Consider the following 22,148-nt stretch of genomic DNA (forward strand, 5'->3'; position numbering starts at 1 on the left):
AATCTCAGGAAAAACTTCCTAACTGTAAGAACAGTAGGACAATGGAACAAACTGCCTAGGGGAAGTCATGGAAGCTCCTTCACTGGAGGTTTTCAAAAGGAGGCTGAATAGCCATCTATCTTGGATGGTTTAGACCAATGGTGGGCAACCTGCAGCCCATCAGGCCACATGCGGCCCATCAGGGTAATCTGATTGCGGGCCACGAGACATTTTGCTGACATTGACAGTCCGCAGGCCTGGCCCCCCGTAACTCCCAGTGGTCGCGGTTCACTGTTCCCACCAATGGGAGCTGCAGGAAGCAGTGGCCAGCACATCCTTGCAGACCGTCGCTTCCCACAGCACCCATTGGCTGGGAACGGTAAACTGCGGCCACTGGGAGCTGCGGGGACCCATGCCTGCAGATGATCAACATCAGCAAAATGTCTCATTGCCCGCAATCAGATTACCCTGATGGGCCACATGGGGCCTGCGGGTCACAGGTTGCCCACCACGGGTTTAGACACAACAAATCCTGCGTTTTGGCAGGGGGTTAGACTAACTGACCCTTGTGGTCCCTTCTCACCCTGTGGTTCTATGAGTCTGTGCAGTTTCAGGGACCTTCCTCGAAAGCATCTGTTACTGGCCTCTGTCCCCCAGGCTACCTGTCTGACCGCCTGCTGTGGAGGAGGATTGTGTGCTGGTGTTCCTGAGTGACCAGATTTGTTAAAGAAAATGATGTGGAATGTGTGTGGGGGAGCAGCTGCCAGGGCAGGCAGCATCATGGGACTCCATTTCAGCCACTGCCTCTCTCTGCTCACAGCCCCCCTGTGGATTCGGGGCTTGGATCTGGCTGCTGAGCTTCAAGGAACTAACTGACTGGGTTTTGGCCAAGCTGAGGGGAAGCTGAACCCTGCAGAGAGATCATTGCTGTTGATGGGTGCATACACAGCATGAACAAAATGACAGCTGTGAACCAGAAGAGCTCAGGTCGCTCTGCCTTTCCTGTTTTTCTGCTCCCCGAGGCCCAGTTGGGACCATTGCAGCTCACTGAACTGGGAGTGGAAATCGATTCGGCCCCAGCTTCTGTCTGGGCGTTGGCCTTGAACTTTCCCTGTGAAACATGGGGGAAGCCTTCTCCAGTACATGGGGAGGGGCTGAGTCTCGGACAGCACCACCGCTGGCTGGGGTGAGCATTGCCTTCCTGACACCATTCGCTGGCATGAGCGTGTTAAGTCTGGATCATTTGCGTACATGCCTGGATGGCCTCCAGAGGCCTTTGACAAACATCAGTAACAAATTCAGAAGGCAGTCAGGGGAACAGTGATTATTTGGCCCAGTTTCCGGGAATACAAAAAATTTTTAAAAGCTCCAAGATTAGCTGGTTAAGCTAATGAGTCCCTGACTGCCCTGCTTGTCCCATCGCTCTCCCCAGCAGCAATACGCCTTGCCATTTTCATAGTCACATAGTTAGTGTGACTCTATGCCAGAGTAAACATGGAGCCTGCCTTTGTTCATCACTCATCCCACACCACCAGTGGGGCCCAGATGGGTTCACTTTGCACTTGCAGAGTTGGTGGCTTTTCTTAATTTGACCTGGTCAGAGGCAGACAGGAACTGAGGCTTGGAAAAGCTTTGAAACTATTGGGGTCTAATAGGGTCTTTGCTAGTGTTGTGGCATAGAAGCAGCTATTGTCTCATTGACTGAGTGTGAGGCTGAGAGCCCCCAAGTTCTAGTTCAACCCCGCCACTGGCTTGCTGTTTGCCTTTGAGCAAGATTCTTGAATGGGTCAGTCTACCAGTGTGTAAAAGGAACAATATCCGTCCCCTAGGTCTGTCTCGCAAGGGGGTTGTAAGCAGGGCCGGCTCCAGGGGTTTTGCCTCCCCAAGCAGTAAAAAAAATAAAAAGACGCGATCATGATCAGCTCTACCGCTGCCGCTTCGGTCTTCGGCAGCAATTCAGCGGCTGGTCCTTCGCTCTGAGAGGGACCGAGGAACCTGCCACCGAATTGCCGGACGTGCCGCCCCTCTCCATTGGCCACCCCAAGCACCTGCTTGCTGGGCTGATGCCTGGAGCCAGCCCTGGTTGTAAGTGTTAATTATTCACTGTTTACAGAGCGCTTGGAAAATGCTCTGTAAATAAGGATTGTTCCAGGCACTGGGTCATTCAGTGAACCCTGTCTACTGACAGTCTTCTCTAACTTACTGCATTTTATAATATGAGAGCACATTTCCAATCACGGTTTGAAGACCCTGCAGCAGAACTTCCGCAGATGTAGCACTGACTCTCCAAACCATGACAGAGCTCTTCGTTCAAACTGCCAACCAGTCTACCTCCAATGCAGCTGCCCCTAGCTGCAGGTGAAAAGGTTCCCCCAAGCACAATTTCTTGATTGAGATTAGTGCTAGCTATGTAAGAGAGAGCCTCTCCCATGCTGCATGCACCCGGGATAACTCTTAGGAACTATAGTCTGTATGTATCAGACTAACAACTCGGCATGGTTTGTAAGAACACGGGCTGGGGCTGTCGCTCCAAATCACTGGCCCCAGGGCTGAGCCCATGGGGTTCGGGGGTTGCTTGACATAAAACAAACAGGGAGCCATTTCACTCTGCTTGGATGTGCCACATTTGGAAGGAACATTTGCCTTTGGGACAATAGATAAGACAATGTTATGATTGCCAGTAATCTCGAAGTGCTGTAAATAATAAAGTAAGTGCAGAGTTACTAAGCCCAGCCACGATGTGGCGGTCACCTGCAATAGCCTTTATGTTTCTTCCTTTTGCAGGAAGTTTCACCTCTGCTAGGTTTCATAAAGGCATTGATTGGAGAAGTGGATGAGAGCCCCTGCAGAGGTAAAGCTGAGGACCATCAATGGCTATTAGCCAGGATGGGCAGGGATGATGTTTGCCAGAAGCTGGGAGTGGTGACCGGGGATAGATCACTCGATAATTACCTGTTCTGTTCATTCCCTCTGAAGCACCTGGCATTGGCCACTGTCAGAAGACAGGACACTGGGCTAGATGGACCTTTGGTCTGACCCAGTATGGCCATTCTTACGTTATGTTCTAGGTTTGTTTTCCATTATGAGCCCAATAGTGCCTTCTCCTTTACAGTCCTCAAAAGGTCCTTGCCATGAATGGGCTGTGGTGAGTGGAGGGAATTGTTTTAACTAATTGAGAAGATTCAAGGAAGCCAGTTTTGAGCCAGGGGATCCAGACAACATAGATGTTAATCATGTTTTGAAATCGCTGTGGGGGAAGGACGGGAGGAGAGTGTTGGTTTTGTCAGTGCTAGTTGCAGAAGAGATTGTTTTATAAACTTCAGATTGGGGATCTCTGGAAGAGCTCGGTAATAGCTTCTGGCACGGGATGAATTGGGGACGGAAAGGCCTATTTGGGAATTAGCAGCATCACATGGCCAGTTGGCTGGTGGAACACAAAGCTTTCACCGACAAAACCAGCCAGACTCTCATGTGGCCAAAGCCTTCAAGGTGGAACACAATCATCAGGGCAGTTTGCCACTCAGGGTGAGCTGGAAAAAGATTGGGAAAATCCAAGCCTGACACCCCCCTTTACCCCCTGTCTTTTTGCCTGACGCAATGCAGCCACAAGTAGCCAGAGCGCCAGAGCATGAGTCTGTGCTGCTCCTTAGCTCCAGGGGGAATAGGTGTTTGTGGGAGGAAGGGCAGGGAAGCAGTGGCCCAACATCTACCGAGATCCCCATCACTGAGCAATTCTTAATGATTTCTAGCCCCATTTGGCCCTGGACCTGCCTGTTTAGAATCATTACAAGGAGTACATAAGAATGGCCATACTGGGTCAGATCATTAGTCCAACTAGTCCAGTATCCTGTCTTCCAACAGTGGGTGGTGCCAGATTCTTCAGAAGGAATGAACAGAACAGGGCAATTATTGAGTGATCCACTCCATGTCATCCAGTCCCAGCATCTGGCAGTCAGAGGTTTAGGGACACCCAAAGCATGGGGTTGTGTCCTTGCCCATCCTGGCTAATAGCCATTGATGGACCTATCCTCCATGAATTTATCTAGTTCTTTTTGGAACACAATTATACTTTTGGCCTGCTGCCTATTAATTTCACTGCGTGACCCCTCGTTCTTGTGTTATGTGAATGGGGTAAATAACACTTTCTTATTCAACTTTCTCCACACCAGTCATGATTTTATAGACCTCTATCATATCCCTCCTTAGTCGTCTCTTTTCCAAGCTAAACAGTCCCTGTCTTCTTAATCTCTCCTCACATGGAACCTGTTCCACACTCCTAATCATTTTTGTTGCCCTTCTCTGTACTTTTTCAAATTCTAATATTTTTTTTTTGAGATGAGGAGACCAAAACTGCACACAGTATTTCAAGGTGTAGACGTACCATGGATTTATATAATGGCTTTTTGATATTTTCTGTTTTATTATCTATCCCTTTCCTCATGATTCCCAACATTCTGTTCGCTTTTTTGTTTGCCGCTGCACACTGAGCAGACGTTTTCAGAGAACTATCCACAATGACTCCAAGATCTCTCTCTTAAGTGGTAACAGCTAATTTAGACCCCATCATTTTGTGCATATAGTTGGGATTATGTTTTCCAAAGTACATTGCTTTGCATTTATCAACTTTGAATTTCATCTCCCATTTTGTTGGCCAGTCACCCAGTTTTGTGAGATCCCGTTTTGAATTTTCGCAGTCTGCATTGGATTTAACTATCTTAAGTAGTTTTGTATCATCTACAAACTTTGCCATCTCACTGTTTACCCCTTATTCTAGATCTTTTATGAATATATTGTTGAACAGCGCTGGTCCCTGTACAGAGCCTTGGGGAACCCTGCTATATACCCCTCTCCACTGTGAAAACTGACCATTTATTCCTACCCTTTGTCTCCTATCTTTAACCAATTACTGATCCATACTGATCCATCTGTTCGTCAGAGATCTAAGGTATTTTTCTTCAAGTAGCTTGTAAAATGTTGAGAATTTCTGTATCAGTAGTGGGGAGGGATTATTGAACATGGGAACTTTGTTAGAGCAGTAAATAAGAGGACCTAATGTATCTGCTTGTCTAGGCCAGTCTCTGATTGGGAATTCTATCACCTAGAATATCATGCTGGATTAGATGCTCTGAGTTGTGATAAGTTTTTTCTTTTCTTTTCTTTTCAATGTTGATTTGTGGCATTGGCCTCTCAGTATCTAGATGAGTGATGCTGCAGGTAATATCTGACTCGACTGAACTGTAATCATTTGACTGTAACCATTTGTGAGTTTAAATGGCAAGCCTTAGAAGAAGAAATGGTCAAAACTCCAAATTTCTGTTTTGTGGGATATTTTGACATTTTGAAATTTGTTTTCATTCCCAAATTGGAATGCAGACAAATATTTTCTAATTTCCCCAGAAATCAAAATGCCAAAAGTTATTGCTTTGAAATTTTTCATTTTGGAATTTTGAAATTTTATTTCCATTTTTATTTTATGTTTTTTTCATTTTTATATTATTTTTATTATTTAATGATATGACAGGTGGTAGTAGTGCATAACATGACATTAGACGAGCAAGTATTTTCAATCTCCTAGCAAAATGATTCCAGGATAACACAAGGAAACTGAAACAGCTGCTTCATGGATTAGTACTCTAAGTGCTTATCTTATTTTGTTTCAAAGTGTCAAAATATTTCATTATAACACAAACAGGAAATGAAAATATGATCTCGAGAGTAAGACAAACAGTAGTAAGTAGCAGCTGCTCTTACTGATTTAAAAAAGAGAAATAGAATATTTCAACTATTATATTCTATCTTTATGACACCTCAGTACTAGTTGTATTTCATCCGGTTTGGAGTTTTTTTACTGAAATATTTACTTTCTATTCCTTTTCTTAATGATAGTAGAGAGCCAAGGTGATGTACCTCACCCAGTGCACTAAATGCCCCAACGACAACTATGTGGGTGAAACAAATCACTTTCTTCTGGAAGGAACTCACACAGGAAAATGATAAAAGACACAAACCTCACATCACCTGTGGGGGTGGACTTCTCACAAAGCGATATCTGACCTGTCAGTCCTTGCCCTCAAACGAAACCTGCACAACACCTTCAAAAGACGAGCCTGAGCGCTTAATTTCATAACTCTGCTAGACCCTAAAAATCATTGTCTTAATAAAGAGACTGGATTTATGGCTTGTTTCAACAGTCTGTAACCCACTAACCTCCTTTTTTTTGTTCTATAATTGGAGGGGTGTTAACTGGCCACTTCACCTTGAATGGTCTCTTACAATATGTGTTAACGGCTTATGCTAAACAATCTGTTCCACCTTGTATGTAGCTGTGACACTCTGTGTACCTTTCCCAGAGCTCTGTGTAGCTTAAAAACTGGTCTCTTTCACCAATGGAAGTTGGTCCTATAAAAGATCTTACCCACCTGTCTTTCTAATTCCCTAATGATAGTGTCATTTTGTTAATCGGTAACTTTTTGCCATTTTCAAAATGGTTTAATTTGATGTTTGAGAACAGTATATTCTGCATCGCTTGCTCCACAAGGAGAAGGCAAACAATCTAATCAGTCCCAGCAGTGGGATGTTGTTGCATTCAGCAGAACCTCACTAATCCACACTTTGGCAACCTGCAAGGCCACGCCAGAAATGTATTTTCAAGCTCTGTGGTGGATCGAAGCTGGAATCAAGGATATTTTCTTGTGCTGAGCTGGTGCTCCCACTCGCCCCACCCCATCCTTTCTGCAAGCCAGAGGGGGTGGGTATGGCCTGCAAGGAGTGATGTGGGGAGACGCCTAGTGATTTTGGTTATGTTGGTGTTGGGTTATGTGGTTTTGGTGTTATTGGTGGGTCATTTATTAAGGGATTTGCTCAGAGCAGTGGACAGGTGCTTTTCTATTGCAGATTGGTAAATCTCTAAATAACTGATGTTACTCTTCCAACAGATGAACCTCTTATCAGTCCGGGAACCTAGAAATACCCTAGAAAGGTGCTAGGCTGACTACATTTGTTTGGTGAGGCTGGTGCATGTCCAGTGGAAGATAAGCCGCTGTGCGAGTGCGGCCCGTGCCCAGTGCCCTGGAAAAATGGTCGCTCTGGCACCCTACCCCTGCTCCACCCGGGACTCCTGCTGGGGAGCAGGGTTGGCCAGAGGGGCTTCTCCCACTCCACCTGCCTAGCGCTCCTGCCAGGGACTGGGACAAGCCCCTGCGCCCTGACCCCACTCCCTGTCAGGAGCTCCAGACAGTGGGCAAAGCAGGGCAAGCCTCCGTGCCCGACCCCATTTCCCTGGCAGGAGAGCCAGGCCTAGGTGTGGGGGGGCAAGCCCCTTTGCCCAACCCCATTTCCCCAGTAGAAGCACCTGGGTGGGAGTGGCGAGGTGGGGGAGTACTGCAGGCGGAAGGGATGGGGAGGGGACCCCCACTTGCTCTGGCCCAAGGCCCCACAAAAGAGCAATCTGCTTCTGCACACATCCTTCCATCAGCATGATGGAAGCCATGGCTGCCCATCCTTGCTGGCCCAGCTGGTGAACTTCAGGCAGATGGATCTCCTGTTGACCGAATGCCCAAGTGGATTCTGACTCATAAGGCTCCCATGGGACAGTGCTTCTCTGCCGTGGGAAAGCTTACATGTCAGAGGGCTCCCCAGCCTAGTCCCCAGATGCAAGTTCAGAGCAGTGTCCTTAGACTCAGCTGCATCATCTCCAACCCCATGGGACCGAACACTTATATCCACATGTCTGTCAGGCCAGCTCACAGGCAGCTCCTTCATTTCTGCCCAAGGCAGGATCATTACAAGTACAGCATGTTACTGGTCAGCTTTTCTTTTGCCCCCCTTGAGTACATACCCAGTGACCATCATGGTCGCTCACCCAAACATCCCGGCAATTCACGTCTTGCCGTACCTCGGTGGTTGGCTAGGGAAGGTTCATGTGCTACAGGAGGCGAAAACTGGCCTGCAGAAGACCTGCTCTCACCTCCAGGCTAAAGATATACCATGTGAAATCCATCTTTGCACTCGTGTCTGTTGGGGAGACCATGGAGTCGGTAATGACAAAAGTTTGCCAGCCTCAAGGAGATTAATAGACCTACTCACAACTACTCCATTAATAGGTTCTCAGCTCCAAAACCAGGGTGGTGCCTGAGGTCACTGGCTCAATGGTGTTGTGCAGCTGGATAACCCCAGCCATCTGGCTGAGAGGAAGCTGCCTCAGGAGAACAACTGAAGCAACAGAGTGTCTGTTCCTCCTGGCGTGATGGACCAGCCCTCGGGATGTTTGCAGAGTGGTTCTCTTTGACTCACCAGTCTCCCAGGGACCAGGCCTGTAAGCAGGAGGGCATGCACATCTGGGCCATGGACAACTGACAATCTGAATGCCTATTGCCTTGGGCAACATTAATGGTAAACAGTAGTAGCAGCCAGGGGGCTGGCAGAGGTCCCCAGCAGAGACAGCTGGAGCTCAGTGTGCTCCAGTCATGCTCCCTATACTGGAGCTGTAGGGGGCATGTGGTATGGGAGCAAGCTGTGCTGGGAGTGAGACGTGCCCTGCAAAGGGAGCAGAGTGGGGCTGTGAGCCCCCATGGAGAGTCCCCAGCACAAGACAGTGCAAACGTGCAGAGCGTTCTCTAGCACTCAGGAGTTATCGTAAAGACACTACTGGATTTCTTTGGCCCGCCTGTTTCTGTGAGTTCCTGTCGCTGTTTGTCCCTCCATGTGGCTACAAAGATGCTTCTAAAACACAATCCGCTTTCCCAGTTGAGGTGGGCTAGTGTTTTGAACAGCAACTAAAGGCACGAGGTCATCAGGAGAACCTTGCTGAGGTGGGTTCACCAGCTTTGGTATTGTGTGGCCCATCCCTGGGCAAGAGGGGCTCATGAGCGCCGTTGGTGCTGGTGTGATTTCTGGGGAGGAAGGCAGGACACCCTGGATGCGACTGAGCTTTCAGACTGTGCATGAATGAAACACAGACAGGGTCAGGCTGGAGAGTTCGAAATCCACTGGTTACCTCCATTCAGGGGCCTCCTGCCCCAGGCAAAGAAACAAAGCGAGAGCGTCACAGCTTTGAACTCTTCCATTTCTCCTCCATAGCTGGACCCTGCTGCCCTAGGCAGACTGCCGTCTGCATCCTTCTCTGGCCATACTGTCCCAGCCCTATTTATAGTCAGTTACCTAGTGCGACCTTTTGGCACTAAGTTGGCTATTCAATGAACCCACTCTTCCTGGGCACTTTGCCAGTGGCTGCCCAGTATCAGAACTGCCTCTTGTAAGCAAGCAGCCTGAGAGGCTAATGCAGACCCTGCACTCCTCTGCCAGGCTTCAGCCCAGGGCGTGGTGCAGGCAGGGCACTGGTTGGTATGCTGGATGGTCTCCTCTTGCCCTCAGCCAGGGAGATACCATGTACTGCATCCTGCAGGGCTTCTCTGTGCCTTGCCATACCACTGATATGATCAATATCCATCTCTTCCCAACATCAAAATGTCACTGTTAATGGGGAATCATATCCAGTGGGGGCGTTTCCCCCAGGGATCTGTTCTTGCCACACGGCTGTTCAGCTTTTTGATCAATGAACTGGGAGGAAATACAAAATCATTCACTGCTGGTAAAATCTGCAGCTAACCCAAAGCTGAGTGGAGTGATACGTAATGCTAAGGGCAGTTATGCAGAGCAGGCTGGACAACTTGGTAAGCTGGGCCTAAGCCAACATGTATTTTAATGCAGCCAAAGGCAAGGGCATATATCCAGGAACAAATAGCGTAGGCCACACGTTCAGGGTGGGAGATTGTATTTTGGACAGCAGTGACTCTCACCTATCGAGGGCTCCTGGCTGCTGATTGCAGAACAGAGTCCCAGCCTTGACATCCTTTTGGTCTCCTTAGTGCATTCAGAGACCCACATAGACACAACAGGGAAATATTCTCCCTTCTGCCTGTGGCTGGCCTGAAGACTGAGCCACACCCTATCAAACATGGACCTGGCACGCTGATCTGGCACCTGGGACCATGCTGGTTACTGGAGCTTATAGGACTGGATCGAAGAGTGAACCACACCCCCTAAAAAAGCTCTCACTGGTACAAAATGCATCAGCCCATTAGCTTAGCAAGGCAGGTTGCTGAGAGCACATGGCTCCACTGTACCAAGATATGCTTGGGGGCCTTCAGAGAGCAAGTTACATTCCCTGATTCTCGTAGTTCGTCTGCCCTAACCCCAGCCCTTCAGCCTAAGTTAGAGCCACTTAGGGACTGCTCTAACCACTGCCAGTTGCCCGTGGTCCCTATGAGACCACGCAACATGTGAGAAATGATGGAGTGCAGCTGTGCTCCACCCGCCCCCTTGCTCCCAATTAACCCCTCCCATCCTCCACACTGCGGAGAGAAGGGCAGTTGGTGCAAGAGCTGGCAACGCTACTGCCCACCTGCTCAGTGTTCCCCCATGCCGGGGGAATTCCCTGCTGGCCAAATCCTGAGAGGCCAGAACCAGGGCAGAGAGGCTGGGCCATTGCATTCTGTTGGGGGAAATCTGTGTTTTCTTCCCATCTGAGGAAAAGAGCTGTCTGAGATTGCTGAGCGCACCCCACAGGCTCAGGACAAGGGGCCTCCACTCCAAAGGGGGTGCTGTTATGTGGAGACACTGAGCAGAGAAGAAAGCCACAGCACTGTCTGGTCTAATCAGAAAACAAGCATTCCTCTCTTATCTCAACATTTCTCCTCTCTGCCTCCCTCTTCCCTCTCTTGGCACCTTCCTCTTACAGCCCCTCCCTCCACTGCCAGAGCCTCTTCCCAGCAGAGCTGAACAAGAGGTGTAGGTACTTAAAGGCCATGATCAAGTCACTTCTTAACTGTATCTTTGATAAGTGAAATAAATAACCATTGGCACAGATTCCCAAGGGATGGGCCTAAACACGCTCACCCTAGCTTTGTTTGAGCTGGCTCACTAAGAATAACAGCGTGGCCCATGGCAGCACAGGCACCAGCTTGGGCTAGGCACCCGAGTACAAACTCAGCGGGCTGGACAGGATTTTGATCAGGTGGCCATCCTGAGCCATTGCCTGTGCTGCTGTGGGCACACTGCTATTTTTAGCATGCTAGCTCAATCAAAGCTAGCAGGGGTATATTTACCCAAGCTGAAAACTCTATCTCCCCAGTCCTGTATAGATGTACCCTCAGCGGCTCACTGTCTGGCAGGTTTTCTAGACCTCAGATCAGTCTTGTAGCTTCTACTCTGTCCCCTTTCCAGCATTTCAGCATCCTTCTTGGAGAGCAACCAGTAGAATTGGATTCCGTATTTGTGCAATGGTCTCACCAACGCTGTATGCAGAGGTAGCCCCACCTCGCTGCTCCTCTGCGATGGTCCTGTTTGCCCCAGCATCACACTGGGAGAGCACGCTCAGCTGGTTTCTACCACCACCCCTTAGGCTTTTTCAGAGTCACTGTGCTCCCGGATCTAGTCCTGCCTCCTGTGGCCAAGGCAGGAAACTAGGAGGGACTGGGGAAGAGACGATAATGAACAAGAGACAACATTTGGATGTCAACTGCCTGAGTCACCTGGCCAGGAATCTTTTCATGTGTTTTCTTTTCTCATGGAGCTTCTTATTGTAAACTCACCTTTCCCTTGTTTTGTCTTCCCCATGGGCACAAATGCATCTGACCTGTATGGGGTGGGGGCTAGTCACAGCGCAGCCCTCCAACACAGGGCAGCTCTGCCGTTCCTAACTGAGGCCCTAGCTCAGTTCCTTGGGATTGACAGGCATATGGAGCATGCCCAGAAAGACAAGGGCTCTGATCTGCAGGGCGTCCCTGGGAGGGGTGCAAAGATGGCTTTATGGGCTTCCTAGGGGCCAAAACATTCTCCAGAATAAGTTACAGCAGTCAGGTGTTGCTCTAAGTTACTGCAGACCAGACCAGCAGCCTCCAGCACTGTGAGTTATCGGTTTGCCCTCAGGCCATCCCCTCCCAGCCCAGCCCTGGTCCCAGCACACCCCGTTTGTGATAGCCCTGCTCTGTGCGTGACCAAGCAGATTTCCCTCTGCCAGCTGCAGTGCATTAAGAGCCCCTCTACACCACAACCATGGTGATGCAGGGGACTGGTGTGGGGAAAGTCTCTGTCCTTCTTGAAGCTGGTCCCGGGTGGGGAGGTGATGGGAGCACATCCAGACCTAGACACAATGGAGTCATTTCCCCACTCTCTGCTGAGCTCCCAAACACCGTCCCAGCATTGGACTGAGTGTTCAGAGATACTCTCTTGCAGAACAAGCCCAAGTCTGTTAGGGGTTCACAGCTCTTTCTACAAGCAAATGTCTGTTAGCCCCAGTGCCCAGGCTAAATTCCAAGGCAGTGAGCTACAGTATGTTCAGATAAATTCCCCTCTCGCTGCATTTGGGCTCATGACCTGCCCCTACACTGTTAGGCAGTATTGCTGACATGTTTACAATGGCTGCTGAGTTCCACTCCAGAGGTGGCTGCATTGTGATGAGTAACATGATCATTGTGTAAATGTCTGCTTTGTAAAGTGTCTTGCTCCTGTCGCTAAATGGATAGGAATAGAAACGAGCAGTGGTATTGAGCACTAGACCAGAGGCTGGGTGAGGGGCTATGTCTGAGGACACAAGTTCAGTCTGAACAAGGCAGGTCAGACCCTACATGCAGTGTTTGACTCTCTCTCCTCCCAGACCTCAGTGACCAGCTCCTGGAAGTGGTGGGTCTTGAGGGAGCGATGGAGATGGGGCAGATCTACACCGGACTGAAGAGTGCTGGAAAGAGACTGGCCCAGTGTTCATCCGTCACCATCAGGTACTGTCCCAGCCCTCAGCCCCTGATCCAGCTCTTAATAACGCCCGCTAGACCATGGCAAATGGCTGTGACTACATGAAAGCATCCTAACAGGTACATCCAATGCCTGTCCGAGGCTCTGCTGAGATCCAGTTACCGCCCCATCTGTCTCCCCTTCACCCACTAATCCTGTAACTCCAATTCCGGCAGGTCTGCTTGTCTGGCATGATTTATTTACAGTGTTGTGGCCGCATTGGTCCCTGGATATGAGTGAGATAAGGTAGATGCGGTAACACCTTGTGTTGGACCAATTTCTGTTGGTGGAAGGGTCAAGCTTGAAAGCATGTACCTTCCACCAACAGAAACTGATCCAATAAAAGACATTATTCCCCCACCTTGTTTCTCTCCTGAGTTATGTATGGGGCTTGTAGAGCTCCGAGCACAAAGGGCTCGTTGGCCATGAGTAAGGCTCCTAGGACCTATGGTTATTCACATACCCCGACAATATTTAGTGTAAGGCTTTGACACCTATTGCTCAGGAGTCTATTGGCCACAGTGTCTCTCTTTATATTTGCTCAGTTCTTTTACTAGGGTGGGATGGTTTGGGTTGGGTTGGTTGGCTGGTTTGGTTGGGTAGTTGTTCAGTCAGTCATTGACAAGATCATTCTTCTCTCCTTCATAGTAAAATAGTGCCATGTTGTAGTTCCCAGCTCTTAGATACCTCCCTAGTTTTCAGTGACTCTTCAGTGATAGTTATTAGTGGGTTTGTGCATTTGTTGTCTGGCTTCCTTTACAACGAGGAACCCTCCCTTGTCACCGTCTCATTGTGTGAGCCAAATCCTGAAGGTCTTACTGCTTACTTGGGAAAAGCTCTCCCTGACGTCAGTGGCAGTTTGACTCATTCAGACGGCAGAAACAGGGTGGAAGGACTGCAGGATTTGGCTGTGTGTGTTCAGATCTCCTCTTCCGGACTTCTGATCAATAGCTGGTTTGTGGATTAGTCATTATTGAATTGGCAAAAATATTTGCACAGATGCCACAAAACTGTTTGCAGATTTCACACAAATAGTTTCAGCCGTTCACAAAATGGCTGGAGGAGGCGGTGAGGGTGTGTCCACTGCTGCCCTCCCTTTCCCTTACAACTTTTCACCCAGCGGACAGGGTAGTCACCCAAGAAGTAGGTGACCCAGGTTCATTATCTCCCTCCTTCCAGTCATTGGTGACGTAACCTTCCAGCTTCTGCCTTGAGGGAGGCACTTCAGGGCAGGGGTTCCCACCTCTGAGATCTTTGACCAGTTTCCCATGCAGCCACATTAGCCTCCCCTTGTTCCTGACATTTTCAGAGGGATGACAGACTGCTGGGCCTTAATTAGGGTGTCCTGGGGTCCTTCTGCTTTCATTCTCACGCCTGGATTTTAGTACTTCATCCCTTTCCCCATGCCTTACAGACTGCAATATCAGCTGTACACCTCCACCTCTGCCAAAATGCCGCTCGGCTGTACTTTCCTATAGACTCAGATCTCAGTATCAGTCCTGATTACTCAGAAGCCACACACCTTCCACCCCACTGATTCAGATCCCGGAGCTGCCCTTCCCCCAGCCAGACTGTAACCCCTAATGATATACCCACATGTACAGCCCAGGGTGCCTCTCATCCATGGAACCCTCCCCCTAGAGTTTATCATCTCCACCACGCCTCTTTTTTTTTAACCTCCGTCCACTGAAACGTCAGGAATGGCCTGGCTGGCGATGGGACACTGGAGGCGGAGGTGTGGTTCAGCCCTCTGAGGTGGCACCAAACGTTCTCTCTCTCCGGTGCTTGGCTGGCTGGGTCTTGCTCACATGCTCAAAGTCTAACTGATCACTGTGTGAGGTTGGGAAGGAATTTTCCCCCAAGTCAGACTGGAAGGGACCTTAGGGGAAGGGGGGCGCTTCTCCTTCCTCTGCAGCACATGGGTGCGGGTCACTTGTCAGGATTATCTGGGTTTCTCTCATGTAATCATTTTCCTGACACCGAGTGGGCCTTGGGCACTGGTACACTTTGGTTCCTCCTGTTTTTTGCCTGTGATGCACCCTACTCTAGAGTCCTGGCAGCTGTAATAGTTTGGTCTCATGTCTGTGGCTGGGCTTGGTGCTGGGTGTTGTTGGGGGCCTGCGCTATGCAGGATGTCATACTGGAGGGTCTGGTGGTCCCTTCTGGCCTTGAACTCTATGACTATATCAAAGACGTGGGCAGAGGCAGTGACAGACTCAGCAGAACTAAGAGCGTACAGCAAAGGTGCAAGGAAGGAGGGGAGAGGATCCAGGGACAGGCTGTTGACCTGGGAAAGGAAGTGATCAGATCCAGTGCCAGATGCAGTAGTTCATAAAACAAGGTGCAATCCTTGACATGATGCCTTGAGCCTGGGGCATTACAGCAGTCTCCCGCATGGATTTCATGTGCCCACGTCTTGCAGTTCAGGGCATGTTTTCACTTAGGGCTGCTGCAGGGCATGTCCTCCGTGTCTCCTCCTACTCCTCCAGGGAAGGTCTGTGAGCTACAGGACCCTTGGTGCAGACTGCCTGGAGAAAGGCAGCCCCTCCTGTGTCCTCACCCTGTGTCTTGTTTGTTTGTGGGTTCCAGGACAACAAAGCTGTTGCCCATGCAGGTGGATGGAGAGCCCTGGATGCAGCCTCCCTGCACAGTGAGTACACAACTGGCAGCAGTGCAGACTGGATGGGGGCACAAGGGCAGGGTCCTACATCAAAAGCAGCTGCTGTTGGTTGGGTGATTTTCTCAGAGAAGGGATTTGTAATCCAAAGAAAATTCCCATTCAAATACTTAAACTACTTGACTACATCTGTCTCTTATTCCCCCTCCCCCATGACTGGAGGGGACATCACTCCGTTGCCACCTCCCTAAGCCATTATCTCCCAGTGATTCTCCCCTTACCTGCAGAAGAGGGCTGGATACAAGCCTCTGAAGCCCAAGCAATGTGATCCTTCCCCAGTCCCTGTACCCTCAGCAAGAGCACAGCAGGTGGCCTTTTTAATTTAAAAAAAAGATACAGTAAAAATTTGACTTAAATTCACAAGCTCTTGAGTCCCGACCTCCAGCACATGTACAGCTGAAGTGCAGAGCGGGAAAGAGTGCTGATGTCTGAGCTGATCCATTAGGGCAGTGGTTCTCAGACTTTTGTACTGGTGACTCCTTTCACATACCAAGCCTCTGAGTGCAACCTCCTTATAAGTGAAAAACACTTTTAAATATATTTAACGCCATTATAAATGCTGGAGGCAAAGTGGGGTTTGGGGTGGAGGCTGACAGCTCGCAACCCATGTAATAACCTTGCGAACCCCCCAGTTTGAGAACCCCTGCATCAGGGTGGGTGACAGGATGCACCGGGCCCTTTGAGGCCCCCTGCTGGAGGCCTCACGGTCCTGCCACACACTGCCCCAGGAAAAGGAGGAGTAAAGATGGGTCCTCCAGACCTGCCTAGATAGGCTGCTTCCCTGCAGCCTATCAGAGTGCAGCAAGCTCAGATAAAAGGAGCGACAGGGCCAGAGCAGCTCAGTCACTGGTGGGGACCAGAAGGGTGAGAAGGGCTGTGAGACTGAAAGGCTGTGAGAACAAACAGAGAACACTGAAGGGGCAATGTGGGACGTGGCCCAGGAAATAGCAGCAGCAACTATTAAAGGATGCAGCATGTGGCTGCTAGTTGTAGGGTCCCCGGGCTGGGACCCGGAGTAGAGGACAGACCCGGGTCCCCCTACCAGACACTGGGGAAGTAGCCTAAGCTTCAAGAAGGGGATAAGACTCAGTACTAAATGCCCAAGAAAGAAGCTAATTGAAACAGGCCTAGAGATGGGGCTAAAGACCCTGGAGGGGGCCAACCATTGTTGGACTGTGTTACTCCAGAAGGGGTTCCTTCATGCGTTAGACTGTGTGACTTTCGCAGAGGGCTGGGCTACTGAAGACCCGCCTGATGAGATTAACAGCCTATAGGGCACCAGGAAAAGAGTGCAGGTTCACGTCCAGCCAACAGGAGGTGCTCATGAGAGGAGAGCGGCCCCCCTCATGGGATTTCTGAAAGGTTTAGGCTAAAAAATAAACCAGGGTAAAGGGGGGGTGCTAATTTCAGGTCCTGGTTCCCCTCTATTGGGATAGTGCAGATTAAGCTGAAGTGCCCCAGGTGACTCCCTTGGTTGGGAGCTGTACAGGGCCCAGCTCAGGTGTCGGGTCCCCATGCCTCACTGTCCAGATCCTCCTTCCCACTATTTCTAATGAAAAGTAGCTTGAATGGGCCCGAGCCTCAGGTGGTTCATGTCTGCACAGCTCTACTGACTCAGTGGAACAATGCAGTGGCTCTGGCCCTGGAGTGGATGGGGCCTTGGGAGCTCTCTCTATACAGATGAAACCTCTGGCTTTATACTTCACCTTCCTGTCCTCCTGCCAATGCAGGTCAGCACCGCTGGTTGGCACAGCCTTAAATGAGAAGAAAGGATTTGGGAAACAATGGCTTTTAGATGCCAGCAGAAAACTCAGGTCACTTTGCATTTTGGCTCCTTTTCCATGTGTCTCTTTCCACCCCATGGGTGCCCCACGCCTCAATATCTTCAAGGCTCTGACAGCTGCAAGGTCCCCAAACCTGTTGTCCCCGGAGCAGAGTGTGCTGCCCATGCTGCGTCTGCAAGAAGTGCTGGCTCTGAAGCAGAGCCCCAGCCTCGCCCCACATTGCACAGCGCTCTTCCTGGTTGGATTCACTGGGCAGGAATGACTGCACAGGCACAGGCTGTCTCAGCATTGCTCTGATTTCAGCAGATCTCCCAATAAACTCTCCCCTTTGTTTTAATTCAAACAAAGTCAGATTTTTCTTCCCTTCCACGCAGTCCATTCCCAGCTGAGGCAGAATCCACGCCGCCTGGGACCAGCCCCAAAAGTGTGGGGCACTAAGCGACGAGGGGAGTGCTGACCCAGTGTGCCCCAACAGCTGCCTCTGCTGGCCAGGCTCATAGGGAACTGATTCATGGCTGCACCATCCCAGGGTGAGGTGCGGTGCACATGCCATCCAGCCACCTTGAGGTGGATCATCCCAGGACCCGGCCTCTGCTAGTGCAAGGGCTGAATGTGACCCCACAGTGAACACACATGACCCAGCTCGCCGTGCCTGAACAGGGCGATGGCACCAGCTCTCCTCTCCCCCTCCCCCATCCCCAAACGCAATGCCTCTGCATCTAAAGTGATGCTTGTGAGCTTCCTGGTGGGCGGCGTCAGAGCCCTGGCAACCTGCTATTTTTGTTACTGCAGCACGTTAGACTCACTGCAGTGATTGCACTTGAGAGGATGGAGATTATTAAAGCACCTTACTGGGGACAGGGTCTCCGGGGAGAGTGGGTGTCCCTGCTCGGAGGCTCCAGAGTGCCCTGGCCCAGGATCCCAGTATGATCCAGAGTGACCCAACACCTTTGCTCCACGGCATTGGGTCCTGCTGGCGGCTCACAAAGAGAGACGTCCCATGCATAGCTTTGCCACATGCCTGGCCTTATGCACTCACAAAGCTAGGAAGCCCTTAATCCAGCAACTCCCATGTCCCTGACCCATGAAGAGCAGGCTCTTTAAAGGGATGCTGCCAGCCCCTGGCTGGAGGGAGAATTGCATTTAACTCTCACGTCTGCTGTTTGATTATTACATCTACACTTCAGGGATATTGGATGGAATTTCCAAAAGCACCCAAATGACTGAGGAGCCTAATTCACACTGGCTGTGGATGAGACCTGAGCGCCTCAGACCCAGATCCACCAAGGTACCTACGTGCCTAAACTACACTGGTTTCAGTGATCAAAATACCTTGGCGGCTCTGAGCTTAGATGCCAAAGTCACTGCTGAAAATGGGACCTGGGCTCCTAAATCTCTTTGGTGCTTTTCAGAATGCTCCCCCTTGTCAAACTACTCAACACTCATGTTTTGGACTCAGCTGACTTGACCCTGCCATGGAAATGCTGCTAGACAGAGTCCTGTGAGCCATCTGCCCCCATCCAGCTAACCCGTCCCTGGCAGAGTGGGTAGTATATTTGTCCAGACTGTTCCATCATGCTGTGGCCCTTGCGCCAGCAACTTCACCCATAGCAATCCCACCTTTGTGTCAAAGCCTCTGTCAGGAACCACAGGTTCCCCTTCAAGAGCCACGTGACAGTGGGGTTGAAGGCCATGGGCATGGTTTTACTCTCGCATATGTCTGGTTTCAGTCTTTTACACCACTGTGCAGTAGAGATTGCTGGCAAACGTCTTGCTGTGGCTGGCATTAGAAGAGCTGCCAACTGCACCTCCGTCCATGGCACTGAAAACCAGCCACTTTGTTTAGGAATAAAGTGATGCCTATATTCTAGAGAAGCCAGATCAGAAAGAGTTTGGGTGCAAAGGGAGGCACTCTGAGCGGGACACTAGCCATCTAGAGCTCTGGCTTCTAACGTAACTTGGCCTATCCGTGGAAGTGTGGTTGGTGGAGCCATCCTAGACATCATTGTTGACATCACAGAAGCCCATCGCCATTTCTCGTGGCTGGCAGTCTTTGCTGAGGAGACTCGAATAGCAAGAATTAAAATAGCAAGGAAGTGTTATTTACTCCTCATAACACACAAACTAGGGGTCACCAAATGAAATTAATAGGCAGCAGGTTTAAAACAAACAAAAGGAAGTATGTTTTCACACAATGCACAGTCAACCTGTGGAACTAATTGCCAGAGGATGTTGTGAAGGCTAAGGTGAAGGCTAAGACTATAACAGGATTCAAAAAAAGGAACTAGATAAGTTCCTGGAGGGTAGGTCCATCAATGGTTATTAGCCAGGACGGACAGGGATGGTGTCTCTAGCCTCTGTTTGCCAGAAGCTGGGAATGGGTGACGGGGGATGGATCACTTCATTATTACCTGTTCTGTTCGTTCCATCTGGGGAACCTGGCATTGGCCAGTGTCAGAAGACAGGATACTGGGCTAGATGGACCGTTGGTCTGACCCAGTATTGCCGTTCTTGTGTTCTTAAGAATGATGTGGACCGGCACAGAGATGAATGGACAGAGCTGTGTGTTGGAGAGAGGAATCCAAACCCATGCATCTTGTCCAGGCTTTCTGTCCCTCATAAAATGTCGAGTGAATTACAAGAGTTTGAGTCTTAGGAAGTCAGGAGCTAATTGGCTCTTGGTGGTACTGTTGCCCTCTGGTCAGCGTGGGTTAAGTGTCCAATCCAGAGATGAGCTGAGCCTGGCTCTTTAGCTCAAGCTGTAAAGGCTCCTCCTTGCAGCAGTGGAGGTCCCTGGTTCCATCCCTAGCATGCTGGCCAAGATGGCTGCTGTCACATTCTCAGGGAACAGAGAGTCTCTTTCTGAGAGGAGTAGCCCCACTAACCCTTCTCTAAGCTGAGCCTTACTGATTGATTTGTTTTATGTATTGATTTTTAGATAAAAATTACCCACAAAAGCCAAGTGCCAATGTTGCTGGGTGCTCCCCAGAAGAGCAGCTTCTTCTTCCTGAAGAGAAGAAACCGAACTCAAGACTAAACAAGCAAAGAAATCAAGTCCAGAGGTGACAACACTGCATCCCACTGGCAACTGCTGCAAGGAAGGCCTGTGGAAAAGGACCCTTCATCTCTTCAAATTTCCTGACTTCTCGTTCTGCTTTGGAAACAGCGGACCGGAGGCAGTGGTTTGAACAGCAAGTGGAAAAGAGCAGCCAATGGTTCCACATGAAATGAGGTGTGGTTTGGGTTTACACGCAGACACGCACTACTGGCAGGCACCACCTGGATGGTTTGAAAAAAATGAGATTTTTCCTAGAATGTCTCAATCGCAGGAGTGAAAACAAACTCTCAGTGCCAGGGAAGGGTTTTGTCCCTGGTGAAGCCTTAGACTCTGTAGAGAAAATTTTTTATCCTCTGAAAATAGACCAGCATCGATGGAGTATAATATCTGGCCCAACACTGCAAATGAGAGTTGGTTTCTCTCTTTTTATTTAAACAACTAACTCCCCACCCGTCCCCAAAGTTGCCAGTGAAACAGCAACCTGGCAAGAAGCCGAGTGTTATTTATTGTTTAATGCTGTCCAAGGACACTGGATGTTTCATTGCACTGTCCCTGTGGTCACCAGATCCTATACATTCTAACAGTTATTTTTCTTAGCTTCAAGAATATTGAGGAGAGGGGAGATGGTGCCTTTTCTCAAACTGTTCTAATTTCATTGTTTCAGATTGCTCCACCACTAGCTTTTTTTTTGTGGGGGGTGGGGCAGGGGCGGTTAAACAGAAGCAAGTTTGTCATTCAATTTCAAACCCATTTGGGTGTGAGCTATGTTTGGAGAGAGGGAGCCAGAAGGGACGGGGGAGGCCACACAAGAAGAGCCAGTTTCTTGGATGCCAGAAACAAATTCAGGGTAAACAAGAGAAGACAACACTTGGAATGTATAACTGGTCAAACATGGTCCTTGCCAGGCTGCCAGCCTCCAAGGGATACTGAATCCATTTTGGACTCCACCTGTCTGTTTTTATTTATATATTTATTGAACAGATTCTTTTCCTTTAAAAAGAAAGTTTGACAGGAATGAAACTTCTCAATTTTCCAGGGCAGTTCCAGCTAAGAGAGAGGCCCAAAGTCTCCTTAACAGGAGAGTACTACTCTTAATAGGGCTGCTTTAGCCCACTGACAAATGGCCCGAGTTGAATTTTGGATGTGATGTGGCACTTAGCTTTCACTATGCAGCAAAGCGCTTATGCTGAGTCATCCCAATCCATGGCAGGCTTGTGAATGACTTTGGAAGAGGCGCTGGTCTGGGGATGAAATCAAAGTCAACCCAGAAATAGCACTGCAGAGAGTTATTTGCTTTCTAAAGCACAACAGTGTAGAGGTGGGGCGGGGGGGAGCAAGGGGGAGAAAGGTAAAGCGTATACAGTGAAGGGAGGCAAAAGCAACATGGCTTCAAATGTGAGTGTAATACACAAGTTATTTGCTACTATGCTTTCCTGCCTAGGGGACCTGCATTCATATTTGGCTTAGATCGTATGAGTGTGATGGTCTCATCCTAATTCCCATTGAATCTATGTCCTGAATATCAAACCCGCCAACGTGACGGGTTGGGAGTTAGGCAGAGTGCTGGGTCAAGATCTTCTGTGCCAGCTATGGACTGGTGACAGCGCTTGCTTATGCACACCAGCTGTGTTCATCATACGGTCCTTTACTGCTCTCCCGGTATTGCTGAGGTTCATTTAAATAAGGTATTTTATACACCATGCCACTAGAGGCTGAACAGTATAATACATCCATTACATCTCCCCCTTTAAGTTCTCTATTCCTCCCATTTACAATATTTATGCTATCCTGCTGTCTTTGAAGTTCAGTATGGACCAGTCTGTTAAGTGTATGAATCATACTGATTTTCTAATTGCATCAC

At 49.4% G+C, this 22,148-nt stretch overlaps 1 protein-coding gene across 6 annotated transcripts in view; it reads left to right on the forward strand.

Annotated features, from left to right (window-relative positions):
• Positions 1–20,958, forward strand: part of DGKG (diacylglycerol kinase gamma) — a 206,516-nt gene extending 185,558 nt beyond the window's left edge. For 5 of the 6 annotated variants that reach the window (XM_050965403.1, XM_050965402.1, XM_050965405.1 and 2 more), the window contains 3 exons: positions 12,635–12,755; positions 15,358–15,418; positions 20,168–20,958. In XM_050965403.1, the coding sequence (XP_050821360.1) occupies positions 12,635–12,755; positions 15,358–15,418; positions 20,168–20,266 (281 nt within the window). In that variant the 3' untranslated portion in view covers positions 20,267–20,958. The remainder of the gene's footprint in view (positions 1–12,634; positions 12,756–15,357; positions 15,419–20,167) is intronic. The other variant, XM_050965406.1, reaches the window with a different exon arrangement.
• Positions 20,959–22,148: the final 1,190 nt, after the last annotated feature.

This window comes from Gopherus flavomarginatus, chromosome 8 (assembly GCF_025201925.1).
Source record: "Gopherus flavomarginatus isolate rGopFla2 chromosome 8, rGopFla2.mat.asm, whole genome shotgun sequence".
Classification (NCBI taxonomy): Eukaryota; Metazoa; Chordata; order Testudines; family Testudinidae; genus Gopherus; species Gopherus flavomarginatus.